We start from the raw sequence: 15,399 nt of genomic DNA on the forward strand, positions 1-15,399 counted from the left end.
TATTTTATATTATTTTTTACTTAACACTTTTTTTTCTTAACTTCTTAAAGCATTGTTGGTTAAGGGCTTGTAAGTAAGCATTTCACTGTAAGGTCTACACCTGTGACAAATAACATTTGAAATATGCAGACAGACGGATTAAAAGTACATTTACATTGTAATACTTCTGACAGCCAACTTTCTAACTCCGCCCATAGCTTTTGGATTTCATAACATTCCCAGAAGGCATGGATAATTGAGTCATTGTTAGTTTTACACTTAAGACATGACCCTGCCGTTGTGCTGTAGAATTTGTAAAGTTTGCCTCTTGTATAATACATTCTACACATTAGTTTATACTGGATTAAGCATACATTTTCATTAGTTATGTTGCAACATTCCCTCCATCTTGTGCCAATGTCAGTTATTGTAAAGTTTTGGTTCTGATAGTTTATATTTTTTTCAAAGAGATTGTCAGTTGGACAGTCTCTCTGCAAGGTTTTGTATATCTTACCTATCATATGAATATCCTTTTCTGACTCAAATAGGATTCCCTCAAGATTGCTCTGATGTATTCTGATTTCAATTACTGTAAAATCTTGTACTGTTACCACAATTGGGACTTCAATTCATAACCTCTTAGTTGCAAGCAAACTGAAATGTGCTGCTACAGTGCAGCTACATCACCAAATATGTGAGTGTGAAAGAGATATGGCCACAGACTTATTGGCAATAATGTATTTCTGCACTTTACTAAAAGCTGCACAGAATCAAATAAATAATTGTCTCGTTATCACCATCAACGTAACATCAATTTAAAACTAGCAGTGCTCAAAGACACTTGTAGAGCATAAATTAATGCTTTGAACTTCCAACCTGTTCCAACCTGTGCATCGATGTGTCTGCAGTGCCACCAGGTTCATACTAATTGCTTGGAACATACAGTACCAGTCAAAACTTTGGACACACCTACAGTACTTATTCCAGGGTTTTTCTTTATTTTTAGTATTTTTGACATTGTAGAATAATAGTAAAGATATCAAAACTATGAAATAGCACACATGGAATCATGTAGTAGCCCAAAAAATATACATTTTAGATTCTTCAAAGTAGCCTTGATGTCAGCTTGGCACACTCTTGGCATTCCCTCAACCAGCTTCACCTGGAATACTTTTCCAACAGTCTTGAAGGAGTTCCCACATATGCTGAGCACTTGTTGCCTGCTTTTCCTTCACTTTGTGATCCAACGCATCTCAATTGGGTTGAGGTCGGGTGATTGTGGAGGCCAGGTCATCTGATGCAGCACTCCATCACTCTCCTTCTTGGTCAAATAGCCCTTACACAGTCTGGAGGTGTGTTGGGTCATTGTCCTGTTGAAAAACAAATGATATTCCCACTAAGCGCAAACCAGATGGGATGGGGTATCACTGCAGAATGCTGTGGTAGTCATGCTGGTTATGTGTGCCTTGAATTCTAAAGAAATCACTAAAAGTGTCACCAGCAAAGCACCCCCACACCATCACACCTCCATGCTTCGCGGTGGGAACCACACATGCGGAGATCATCCATTCACCTATCTGCGTCTCACAAAGACATGGCAGGCGGAACCAAAAATCTAAAATTTGGACTCATCAGACCAAAGTACAGATTTCCACCAGTTGTGTATCTTGGCACAAGCAAGTCTCTTCTTATTGGTTTCCATTAGTAGTGGTTTATTTGCAGCAATTCGACCACAAAGGCCTGATTCACGGAGGCTCCGCTGAACAGTTGATGTTGAGATGTGTCTGTTGAACTCTGTGAAGCATTTATATGGGCTACAATTTCTGAAGCTGGTAAATCTAATGAACTTATCTTCTGGGTCTTCCTTTCCTGTGGGTCTTCCTTTCCTGTGGCGGTCCTCATGAGAGCCAGCTTCATCATAACGCTTGATGGTTTTTACGACTGCACTTGAAGAATCTTTCAAAGTTCTTGAAATGTTCCGGATTGACTAACCTTCATGTCTTAAAGTAATGATGGACTTTCATTTCTCTTTGCTTATTTGAGCTTTTCTTGCCATAACATGGACTTGGTCATTTACCAAATAGGTCTATCTTTTGTATACCATCCCTACCTTGTCACAACAGAACTGATTGGCTCAAATGCATTAAGGAAAGAAATTCCACAAATCAACTTTTAACAAGGCACACCTGTTAATTGAAATGCTTCCAGGTGACAACCTCATGAAGCTAGTTGAGAGAATGCCAAGAGTGTACAAAGCTGTCACTAAGGCAAAGGGTGGCTACTTTGAAGAATCTCAAATATATTTTGATTTGTTCAATGCTTTTTTGGTTACTACATGATTCCATATGTGTTATTTCATAGTTTTGATGTCTTCACTACTATTCTACAATGTAGAAAATACTAAAAACAAAGAAAAACCCTTGAATGAGTAGGTGTCCAAACTTTTGACTGGTACTGTATATTAACAGTTAAAACATAATGGTATGGTTAGGTTACACTACATTGTTGTTACCTGGGGTACAAAAAGTAGATACAATGGGAAAAAATTTCAATCCAATATTTTGAATATATGGTATGATCATCACTGCACTTTTGATAAGTGGGGTAATTAGCATATCTATGTATTTGTGCCAACCGTCAGTGGAAATGTTGTAGCAGTTTGTGTTTGATGGTCATGCCAATTCAAATTTGACGTTATCTGTCCTGTAAATGTGTAAAAGAATTATGCATTTTCCAATAACTTAAAAGGTCCTGAACAGTTATTATGATTCCCTTGTAAAATAGGCTTTTGAGTGACTATGATATCACTTGTCATAATTTTGGGGGATAGAAATGTATAACTTTTTCTCTCATGCTAACTGCCACGAATGTTGAAAAGACAGGCTCAGTGGGCGGGGAGCTTATATTCATGAGCTCAACTTGACTGACAACTCTTTGAGACACCTATGTCAAGAAACTTGGATGCTTTGAGCCGTGTTGAAGTCAAATCAGCTCAAGCAAATTTGGGGATACAGAAAGCAACTCAAACAACGTTGAAATTGCATAAATAGCTAGTTTTCCATCCAATTGGCGAATGTCAAATTTAAATAAAAAAATTGGTGGAGTGCTGCAGGGATTATTGTCCTTCTGGTAGGTTCTCCCATCTCCGCAGTGGAACTCTGGAGCTCTGTCAGAGTGACCATCGGGTTCTTGGTCACCTACCTGACCAAGGCCCTTCTACCCCGATTGCTCAGTTTGGCCGGGCGGCCAGCTCTAGGAGTCTTGGTGGTTCCAAACTTCTACCTTTTAAGAATGATGGGGACCTTCAATGCTGCAGAAATGTTTGGGTACCCTTCCCCAGAACTGTTCCTCGACACAATCCTGTCTCGGAGCTCTACGGACAATTCCTTTGACCTCATGGCTTAGTTTTTCCTCTGACGTGCATTGTCAACTGTGTGACCTTATATAGACAGGTCCAAATCATGTCCAATCAATTTAATTTACCACAAGTGGACTCCAATCAAGTTGTAGAAACATCTCAAGGACGATCAATGGAAACAGGATGCACCTGAGCTCAATTTCGAGTCTCATAGCGAATGTAAATAAGGTATTTCTGTTTTACATGTTTTATGAATTTGCAAACATTTCTAAAAACCTGTTTTTTCTTTGTCATTATCGGGTATTGTGTGTAGATTGATGCCGATTTTTTTAATTTATTTAAACAATTTTAGAATAAGTCTGTAACGTAAAAAAATGTGGAAAAAGTCAAGGGGTCTGAACACTTTCTGAAGGCACTGCACACACACACACACTGCCCCAAGCCAAGGACAAGTATAAAAGAAGGAACACTCAGATTGAGGGGCGGTACATAATTAAATGTATTTAAAATGTTCTGTGGTTATGGTTTTGAACAGAAGGTGCCTCTGGCCACACCCCTGCCATTTACGTATCACGCACACACACACACACACACACACACACACACACACACACACACACACACACACACACACACACACACACACACACACACACACACACACACACACACACACACACACACACTCTCTATCCCACATCAGAGCACTTTTCATTCAGTCCCTCAGTCAGCTTTCACTTCCCTACTGGGGTTCTCACTCACTCAATGGATTGTCCTAATTTTGGGGGGAAGCATGCACGTCCAGTACAGTAGCCAAGTTGAAGTTATTGAAGCACTTGGGAGTCCATTCCAGTGGAGGGCTGCCTTTCATTGAATTACAGTACCAGCCACTGAGAGAAGCTTTTGGGGTGGTGGGGGGAGGGGGACAACAACAAAAAGCTAGCATCAATAATTTAGTACAGACTTGCCCACAGAAGGAGGGTAGACAGACGTGTTCGTGTTTGGACACATGGTCATCTGTACAGATGTGTTTAGGTGTATCGCCACCCTTGCATAATTGACTAGTTCTTAAAAAATGTCTTCAAATTCAAAACCCTTTTTCTGTCCACAAGTGTATTCATTTGATTTACAGCTACACAGGACTAAGAAGAAGTAGAAAAACATCTAAACTGACATTGAGATTGTTTACATGAAAGGCCCAAAAGAATCTTGGTCTAAATGATTCAGAATTCTCCTTCATTTGGTTGGAGGCAAGTTATTTTGTTTACTGTGTAATTGATCTCACCTGTGGTAAGTTGCAGGTCTCTACAGGGTACAAAAAGCCATTCAACCAGCTTTAAGAAGAGAAAACATAACATTTTGCTCCATTGCACTCCATTTTAAAGTGCCAGGGAGCCAATATATCTGATTTGTGTAAGCAAAGGTTCCAGCTCAGGGGTGAGCACATCACAGTATCACACATTATTTATACCAAGTGTTTAATTACAAGAGATGGTGTTTACGAACTGCGCTTGACAGCTTGTCCCATCAAGTGCACCATCACACAGATCACATCAGATTAGGCCTCCGTCCGCCTCCCACTTATGTGACTAACGCATTGACGGGTTGTAAATGTGGAGTTATTCCTGCCCCAGATTAGGACCGTGGTCTAAATCCTCCGTGGCAGCAGGGTTTAGACTGCAGCACAGATGCTAGTTATGATTCCAGATGGCTGTCCGGCGGGTGGTGGAACACAGAACACATAGAACAACACATAGGCCCCAGTGTTGAACTCTACATCTATAGTATCGCATGTCCCTTACTCTACGTTATTTCTTGTCCTAAACTGTGTTGTTGTCAGACCCCAAAACCGGTTAAGTCTCAATGTACTGTAGAGCAGTGGTTCTCAAACCTCTCCTCGGGGACACCCAGACGTTTCATTATGTTGTTGTAGCCCTGAACTAGCTCAACCTGAACTCACCTAGTCAAGGCGTTGCTGTGGAATAGTTCAAATACATGGAACGGCTGAGGTTCCCCAAGGAGAGGTTTGAGAATGACTGCTATGGAGTTTATAAAGAAGGTAAGACAGTGTGAACTCATGCTGTATGGAACATGTCCATTTATGTTATTTATCTTACTAACTACCGATACTGGAAGTCTGCATGCAAAGTTTATATACAAGGTTATTCAGCTACGTACTCTGCTGTATGTCCGCGGTCTTCTTTCACGTTTTATAAAGCCCGAAAGTTAGTGTTTTCATCCCAGTGCACACTACCTGCATTGCAATGATACCTTTACTGCAGCTTGGTCAATGGCAATTCCCCTTGGTTTCATTTTGCTCCCACAAGTTTATGGATTAGTTTACTCTGATAATTGCACTGGAATGAGGGGGAGAACAGTCAGCCTGTTTTGTGGTAACAACCACTTTCTTATTGCGTACAGACTCAATGTGTTAGCCTAGTAGTTGTAATATTCTCTCACAAGAAGCCTAAAGAAAGAGAGAACCTATCCAACAACAGATACTTTTACACACACACACACAACAGGAACACACACACAGCACAGTGCAGTACTCACCATCTGTTTCAGCCTCCAAAGTGCTATAGCTCTTAAAATAATTCTACCAGAAAAGTGCTACAGTAGTATCTTTTATCCTCCCCGTGTGGGAAAAATAATATGCTTCATCTGATAATGCTGCTAACTGAGGAGCTTGGGGAAAGGTCCTTTAGCTGCATTCGGTTCAGCTGTTTGTCCTGCTTTATGCAGATGTTGGGGTCCCAAGGGGAAATGTTCTTGGTTGAGAAACACATGCTCCAGTCTTCTCTTTTGCTTTCTCTCTCTCTCTGTCTCTCAGAGCAGTGGCTCACCCTCTCCTCTCCTCTCGGGTCCTCTTTCCAACTCTGCTTTTCCTTGTAGTCTGAGTGCACTACTGTCCAGAGGTTCAGTCTAGCTCAGTATGTGTGTGTGTGTGTGTGTGTGTGTGTGTGTGTGTGTGTGTGTGTGTGTGTGTGTGTGTGTGTGTGTGTGTGTGTGTGTGTGTGTGTGTGTGCGCGAGAGAGCTAACGCACTGTCGCTCTTGCAGGATACACCATGTCTTTATATGATCCTGGGTGAGAGTGCTGTGCCGTTTCTATGGCATATATATGCGTGCCATGTGGGTGTGTCTGAGTGTTTGTCTGTTTGTGTGTGTGTGCATGTGTATGCATTACGCCTGGTTTGGCCAAAATAGTAAAAAATAGTACAGTGTGTTACAGCTGAATGAGAAAGGAGAGGGAGTGAGATAGGGGGGGGGGACAGAGAGAGAGAGAGAAAGAGAGAGAGGCAGCGAGGGCGGGTGGAATCAGCTGATATAGCTCAGTACCTCATAGAAGATGAGTGTCTCTATAGGTTGTTGTAAAGGCTGTACCCTGAGCTGTGTCGGGGTCTGTCCCAAAATGCCTACAGTGAAGGTCGTTGTGTGTGTGTGTGTGTGTGTGTGTGTGTGTGTGTGTGTGTGTGTGTGTGTGTGTGTGTGTGTGTGTGTGTGACTGCAGCAAAGCAGCAAAACAATAAAAGCACCACTGCTGCACCAGTGGCTAATGCAAGGCAGTCTGGAATTCCTCCTGCTACTGACAATGATCATGTCATTATGAGATGACTCATTCTGCTGTGTCATTGGTCTCTCAAGAAAGGTAGGCAATGTCTGACAGGGAGGTAGGTATACAGTAGGTCTTCTGATTGGCATTTCCTCTTCTGTCCAATAAGATGTCACCACCAAGTTACTCTACTCCAAGAGGGGGTTTAAAGGTGTATCTCTGTCATCAACCTATCATCCCATACTATTGGTGATGCATATCACCGTGTGTTAAAATCAGATCAAATCAAATGTTATTAGTCACATGCGCCGACTACAACAGGTGTTGACCTTACAGTGAAATGCTTACTTACGAGCCCCTAACCAACAGTGCAGTTTCAAAAAAATATGGATAAGAATAAGAGATAAAAGTAACAAGTAACTAAAGAGCAGCAGCAAAAAATAACAATATATTCAAGTCGGGTGCCGGTACAGAGTCAATGTGCGGGGGCACCGGCCAGTTCAGGTAGTATGTACATGTAGGTAGAGTTATCAAAGTGGACCATGCATAGATGACAACAGAGTGGCAGTGGTGTGGAGAGGGGAGGAGGGCAATGCAAATAGTCTGGGTAGCTATTTGACTAGATGTCCAGGAGTCTTATGGCTTGGGGGTAGAAGCTGTTTAGAAGCCTCTTGGACCTAGACTTGGTGCTCCGGTACCGCTTGCCGTGTGGTAGCAGAGAGAACAGTCTATGACTAGGGTGGCTGGAGTCTTTGACAATTTTTATGGCCTTCCTCTGACACCGCCTGGTATAGAGGTCCTGGATGGCAGGAAGCTTGGCCCCAGTGATGTACTTGGCCGTTCGCACTACCCTCTGTAGTGCCTTGCGGTCAGAGGCCGAGCTGTTGCCATACCAGGCAGTGATGCAACCAGTCAGGATGCTCTCGATGGTGCAGCTGTAGAACCTTTTGAGGATCTGAATCTTTTCAGTCTCCTGGGGGGGAATAAGTTTTGCCGTGCCCTCTTCACGACTGTCTTGGTGTGCTTGGACCATGTTAGTTTGTTGGTGATGTGGACACCAAGGAACTTGAAGCTCTCAACCTGCTCCACTGCAGCCCGTCGGTGAGAATGGGGGCGTGCTCGGTCCTCTTTTTCCTGTAGTCCACAATCATCTCCTTTGTCTTGATCACGTTGAGGGAGAGGTTGTTGTCCTTGCACCACACGGCATCAGTCAGTTAGTGTGTGTGGGTGGTACTCCTCAGTTCCCCAGACTGCAGATGAGCTACGGTTTGGATAGGACCACTATTTTTAGTAGAGTGACCAGACTGTGTGTGGTTTTGTGTGCATCGTGGCTACCTGCCTGCATGTGTGTGTGTGAGCCATTATGAACATTAGGGTAAATTGTTACTAGGTGACTTAGATTAGTTTGGATTCAATTAGATAGTACTTTATTGTCATTGATTCACAGAAACGTGTATTAGGTATAGATATTTCACTGTGTCAAAAAAGATCCACAACAAAAAGAGACATGATATAGACAAAACATCAGGCATGCTATGTAAAACATCAGACATACTATGCAAAACATCTGATATACTATGTAAAACATCAGGCATACTATGTATAAAATCTGGCATAATATGTAAAACATCAGACATACTATGTAAAACATCCAACATACTCTGCAAAACATCCAACATACTATGCAAAACTTCTGATATACTATGCAAAACATCCAACATACTATGCAAAACACCTGATATACTATGCAAAACATCTGATATCCTATGCAAAACATCCAACATACTATGCAAAACTTCTGGTATACTATGCAAAACATCAGGCATACTATGCACAACTTCTGGTATACTATGCAAAACATCAGGCATACTATGCAAAACTTCTGGTATACTATGTAAAACATCAGACATACTATGCAAAACGTCTGATATACTATGTAAAACATTCAACATACCATGCAAAACATCTGATATACTATGCAAAACATCCAACATACTCTGCAAAACATCAGGCATACTATGTAAAACATCAGACATACTATGCAAAACATCTGATATAAGAGTTTTCAACTCTTAATTATCGGCTATGAAAAGCCAACTGACATTTATTCCTGATTATTATTTGACCATGCTTGTCATTTATGAACATTTTGAACATCTTGGCCATGTTCTGTTATAATCTCCACCCGGCACAGCCAGAAGAGGACTGGCCACCCCTCATAGCCTGGTTCCTCTCTAGGTTTCTTCCTAGGTTTTGGCCTTTCTAGGGAGTTTTTCCGAGCCACCGTGCTTCTACACCTGCATTGCTTGCTGTTTGGGGTTTTAGGCTGGGTTTCTGTACAGCACTTCGAGATATTAGCTGATGTACGAAGGGCTATATAAAATAAACTTGATTGATTGAACTTGATATACTATCCAAAACATCTGACAGAATATGCAAAACATCAGACATACTATGCAAAACATCAGGCATACTATGTAAAACATTTGATATACTATCCAAAACATCAGACATACTATGCAAAACGTCTGACATACTATTCAAAACGTCTCATATACTATGCAAAACATCAGACATACTATGCAAATCATCTGATACACTCTGCAAAACATCCAACAGACTATGCAAAACATCTGATATACTACGCAAAACATCTGACATACTATGCAAAACATCTGATATACTATGCAAAACTTCCAACATACTATGCAAAACATCTGATATACTATGCAAAACATCTGATATACTTTGCAAAACATCCAACATACTATGCAAAACATCAGGCATACTATGTAAAACATTTGATATACTATCCAAAACATCAGACATACTATGCAAAACGTCTGATATACTATGCAAAACGTCTCATATACTATGCAAAACATCAGACATACTAGGCAAAACATCTGATATACTTTGCAAAACATCCAACATACTATGCACAACATCAGACATACTATGCAAAACTTCTGATATACTATGCACAACAGCAGACATACTATGCAAAACATCCAACATACTATGCAAAACATCTGATATACTTTGCAAAATGTCTGATATACTATCCAAAACATCAGACATACTATGCAAAACATCTGATATACTATGCAAAACATCTGATATACTATCCAAAACATCTGACAGAATATGCAAAACATCAGACATACTATTCAATCAATAGGTGATTACCATTTTAACAAGTCATTTCTAAGTAACCAGCTGGTTAAATAAAGTATTACCAACATTAGTATCTCACAACACAGAATACTGCAGAGGTATCAATACTATCATACTATGCAAAACATCAGACATACTATGCAAATCATCTGATATACTATGCAAAACATCTGATATACTATGCAAAACATCTGATATACTATGCAAAACATCTGATATACTTTGCAAAACGTCTGATATACTATGCAAAACGTCTGATATACTATGCAAAACATCTGATATACTATGCAAAACATCTGCCATACTATGCAAAACATCCAACATACTATGCAAAACATCAGACATAATATGCAAAACATCTGATATACTATGCAAAACATCTGATATACTATGCAAAACATCTGACAGAATATGCAAAACATCTGACATACTATGCAAAACATCGGATATACTATGCAAAACATCAGACATACTATGCAATCAATAGGTGATTACCATTTTAACAAGTCATTTCTAAGTAACCAGCTGGTTAAATAAAGTATTACCAGCATTAGTATCTCACAACACAGAATACTGCAGAGGTATCAACAACAACAGGCTACCATGAAAGCAAGGCAGATATTTGCATAGTCTCACCCCACCCAGACAAGATTTACTTGTACCACACGCCTCACGCTACCTCATCAGTGTTTACACAGTGACCATTTGCATGCAAACAGCAGCAGTCTGGTGCTAACTGTGCAAACTGCATAGAGGTGAACTGAAGGCCTAATCGATTTCCTGTCCCACTGTAATGCCCAACCCCACACCCACCCAGCCTCTCAATATAGTTTCACAGATGGTCACAGTAAATTTAGGGTTAAGGGTTTTTGCAGAGTCCATATTTTCCTCTCTCAACTGACCTGGGTGTGTGCGTGTGTGTGTGTGCGCGCTTGTCGTCTATTTTTAGCCATCGGGGTGCAGATGTCCTTGGAAATGCTGGAGAAGAGGCTATGGGCCATTACCTTTCAGGTAAGGGAGCAACACACACACACACACACACACACACACAAACACACAAAAACATTCAGACACACACAAACGTACACAGACACCCACACACATACACACACTCAGCTCCCCATCGATATATCAGACTACTGACACAAATCCATCTCTGGCTCAGTTGGTAAGAGCATGGCAACGTCAAGGTCACAGGATCAGTTCCCGCAGGGATCACATACACATACGAAAATGTGTGCACTACATTTTGGATAATCTGCGAAGTGCTAATATTTGATCATCTCTCTGTCTTTCTCCTCCTCTGCCTCTCTGCCTCTCACCTCCACTCACAGCCCAATGACACAGACGTAAGTAAACAGTGACCTTTCACTTTCTGTTGATACAGTACATTAACTCCTCTCTCTGATTATGAAGAGGTTATCACACTCTATTGACTCGGCTATAGAGCCAGCCATGTTTGTGTTGTTGTTACGGGTGTGTGTTCCAAATCCACATAGGTCTCTCTCTCTGCTGTCAGTCAGTCACATGATTAATCTGTATCTAAGGGGTGGTCGACCTTCTGACTCACGACCTTGACCTTTATCCTCTCTCTCTCTCTCTCATCTCTATCTGTCTCTTTCTTTCTCTCTCCAGTGTACTGAAGTGGAAGGTGTCTGCCCTCTCACCTGTCAAAGCATTGTGAGTACTGAGCCTATTCTACAGGTTTGGGGTCAGTTATGATTCAATTCATGAATGACAATGATGTTCAAATATTATTGAATAAATGCTAATGATGCTTCATTTAATGTCCTGTCTTCTTTTCCTCCAGGATGTCAACTGTTTCCTTGTGGACAGCAACGGTTTTATCATAGTCTCAAAAGAGAGGTCAGAGGTAAGTGACCGACATCATGACCACCCAGTGACCCGAACATATTAAATCAATCCATACGGCCATCCTAACACCACCATCATACACCAGTTGAAAATTCTAAAGTAACCCCTCATCTGTACTATAGTACATCATATGTGGTTTGTTATATAATGATTGCACCATAATAACATGTTTAGCCTTTTGATAAGCAGATCAGCAGATCAGGGATCAGCAAATCAGGGGAGGGATAATTTATAATCACGATCTGGTCGGCTTGACCATGTAAATACACATAAGGTCAGGTGATTGCATCTTAACACTCTTCCTAAGGGGCGTGTTAAGTGCTGGTAGCTCCTTAGCAACAAGAAAGAGAGAGGGGGAGAGATCGAGAAAGAGAGAGATCGAGAGAGCAATCGAGAGAGAGAGAGAGAGAGAGCAATCGAGAGCGATCGAGAGAGAGAGAGAGCAATCGAGAGCGATCGAGAGCGATCGAGAGAGAGAGAGAGAGAGAGAGAGCGCAAGAGGCACATTGCGTTGCAGAAAGTAGGTAGCAGGCCAAAACAACATCTGGAGCACTCATAGGATTTGAGAACACTTATGGTCCTAATCCCTCTTAGACGCATTAGCAGAGACTGACTAACTGGGGCTAAAGGCACCAAACGGCCTGCGCCACCTCATCACTTGACTTCACTGTAGAAAGGCCTTGACTGGAACAACCACATTACTGAGCATTAGAATAGTGTGGTGGAAATGGGCAAGGAACATAAGTGTTTATAAATTAACATAGCAGTGTGCTGGGTATGCGGCAGCCTGTACATCTTAGTATATATTTGAAGACTACATCAGTGAGTGAGGGCCTATAAGACCCTATTATACTGCACAATATAGTAGGGAGTCAGTGTGGTACCTTATCACATGTATGTAATGGCCTAGGATTACCACGGCCCTGTGAGAAGAACGAATGCAGATGGGATTACCACAGAGCCCACCGCTGCACTGTGCTGCACTCACTCGTTAACTCCCATACAGACAGACGCTAAGGGCATCTGTCTGTCACTGACTGACTGGAGGTGGTGATGGTGGCCCATCACGCGCAGTATGGTCAGTGATGGGCTGCAGCTTAAAGCCCAAGCTGCTGCCCCATGCAGCCAGGGTCCCAACAGCAGCCCCAGATGTGCAGGTCCAGCGGGCTCCGCTAAGGGAGGATGAGGCTCGCCCTGTATGGATCTGGATCTTGACCCCTATAGCCTGTCACGGCGTAGGTCACGTAGGCTACCGGGGACTCGTTCGTGGGATGTATTTTGTCCTTGTTCGATTGACCATGGCCTCTAACCACTTGTAATAGGGAGACCTTTTGGGTTGAGGAGGAGCGCGGGCTGGAGGAGAGTGCACAAACACACACACAAACACGTAGGCTGAACACACACACACAAATGCACACACACACACACCACATCTTGTTTACCCAAAGCAGTTCCTCCTGTATAAGAATTCCTCAAATTCAGGTCAGTTGTGAAGAGGTTTTTTATGTCCCAATACCTTGGCATCGGGTCTATGAATTGACATTTAAAACAACACTTGACACTTGAATATGTTTGTTTCAATTTAAGCTATTATAAAAAACACTTGCTACAAAAATAATGCTCAATACACTGAGTGTACAAAACATTAAGAACAGGACATAGACTGACCAGGTGAATCCAGGTGAAAGCTATGATCCCTTGTTGATGTCACTTGTTAAATCGATTTCAATCAGTGTAGATGAAGGGGAGGAGACAGGTTAAAGAAGGATTTTTAAGCCTTGAGACAATTGAGACATTGATTGCCATTCAGAGAGTGAATGGGCAAGACAAAACATGCCAGTGCCTTTGAACGGGTTATGGTAGTAGGTGCCTGGTGTACCGGTTTGTGTCAAGAACTGTAATGCTGCTGGGTTTTCATGCTCAATCGTTTTCCATGTGTATCAAGAATGGTCCACCACACAAAGGACATCCAGCCAACTTGACACAACTGTGGGAAGTATTGGAGTCAACATGGGTCAGCATCCCTGTGGAACGCTTTCAACACCTTGTAGAGTCCATGCCCTGACGAATTGAGGATGTTCTGAAGGCAAAAGGTGTGTGTATGTGTGTGTGTGGGTGGGGGGGGGGGGGGGGGGTTGTTATGTCATAATATCAGGGTTCAGATGAAACTGCAAACTGTATTGTTAGGAGATCTGAAAAACCACAAGTCAATGGGGAATATTGTTATACTCTTGGGTAAAGTATTTATTTTTATGGGAATATCGGTAGAAATTTTACAAATAGGGAGGTTCAGGAACCCTCGTAAAGTATCATAGTAAAATGGAGGGATGTCTTGCAAAAGGAAATAGCAAAGGGCATTATACTGGGAAAGATTAGTTAATCTGTGGACATCGGAGGGTTGGAGTTAAAATCAGAATGAATAATGGATTGGCCGCTGTGGGTGAAAATCCTGCACTTGAAGGAGAAAAGTATAATTATTTAGGAATTGTAGGGTAGGGATAGTAGGGTAGGGGGGAAAATATATATAGAAAAAACATTAATAAGGGGGATTAGAAATGATGCAAACAATTAAATTGATAGAACCTACAATCAATCTGCAATATTAAAACCTCTTAAGCTGACAGTCCCCGAAATCTGGCACTAGAATTACTTAAACAAATATTTTATTGATTTCCAACCATTTTATACATCAGAAGACAGAAATCCAGACCTTCCTAAAACCATGTAAAGGTCCTTAGTCGATTAAACTTTTATTTGCCCCCCTCTTGTGGTCTGCTGCATCATTACATCGATTTATGTCACTTCACTGCGACATCACGTCAAAGGGGCGGTCCTTAGAAAAATATTTATCCAGCTCAACTGCGTCATGGCACAGACATGGCAAAGCAATCGCTGGGATTTGTCTCGAATAGGTAGATCTAAATGCATAACTTCCATAGCTCTACTATAAATAATGCGACCTACACTCTTCCTAAAATAAGTAAAGTAATAATTTTGTGTGGCAGTTGCACATTTTCTTTTAAGTCAGAGGCAGACACATTGCATATGCTCAGAACGACAAAATTGAGCCCTTTACATAGCCCTTCTCAATAGGAGGGACACACACTGTTTAAATTGCCCATTTAATGTAGATTTAGATGTTCATAAATGTAACATTTATCACTAATGCCATTTAACATTTATCACTAATGTCATGATATGTTTGGTAAAGTAATAAAGAATGTGAAATGTTTTGGGTAGATGCTCCTAAAACAGATTGTAACTATATACGGACATATTATAAAGTATGAAAAGGCTTATTCATTCACTATTTATTTGTATTTTTATCATATCATCATATTTGTATGTTTTATTATACTTTTATTGTATACTACATCATATGGGTTGAAAAGTGTTTTTTTCTCAGACATAAATGAACAATTCAAAGTGAAAGCCAAAGGTCATAGCTTTCTAGGG

General features: G+C 41.3%; 1 protein-coding gene across 1 annotated transcript in view; it reads left to right on the plus strand.

Moving 5' to 3' along the window:
- Positions 1–15,399, plus strand: part of LOC120066590 (voltage-dependent calcium channel subunit alpha-2/delta-4-like) — a 79,140-nt gene that overhangs the window by 49,747 nt on the left and 13,994 nt on the right. The window contains exon 26 of the mRNA XM_039018014.1: positions 11,879–11,941. Coding sequence (XP_038873942.1) covers positions 11,879–11,941 — 63 coding nt within the window. The remainder of the gene's footprint in view (positions 1–11,878; positions 11,942–15,399) is intronic.

This window comes from Salvelinus namaycush, chromosome 21 (assembly GCF_016432855.1).
Source record: "Salvelinus namaycush isolate Seneca chromosome 21, SaNama_1.0, whole genome shotgun sequence".
Taxonomy (NCBI): domain Eukaryota; kingdom Metazoa; phylum Chordata; class Actinopteri; order Salmoniformes; family Salmonidae; genus Salvelinus; species Salvelinus namaycush.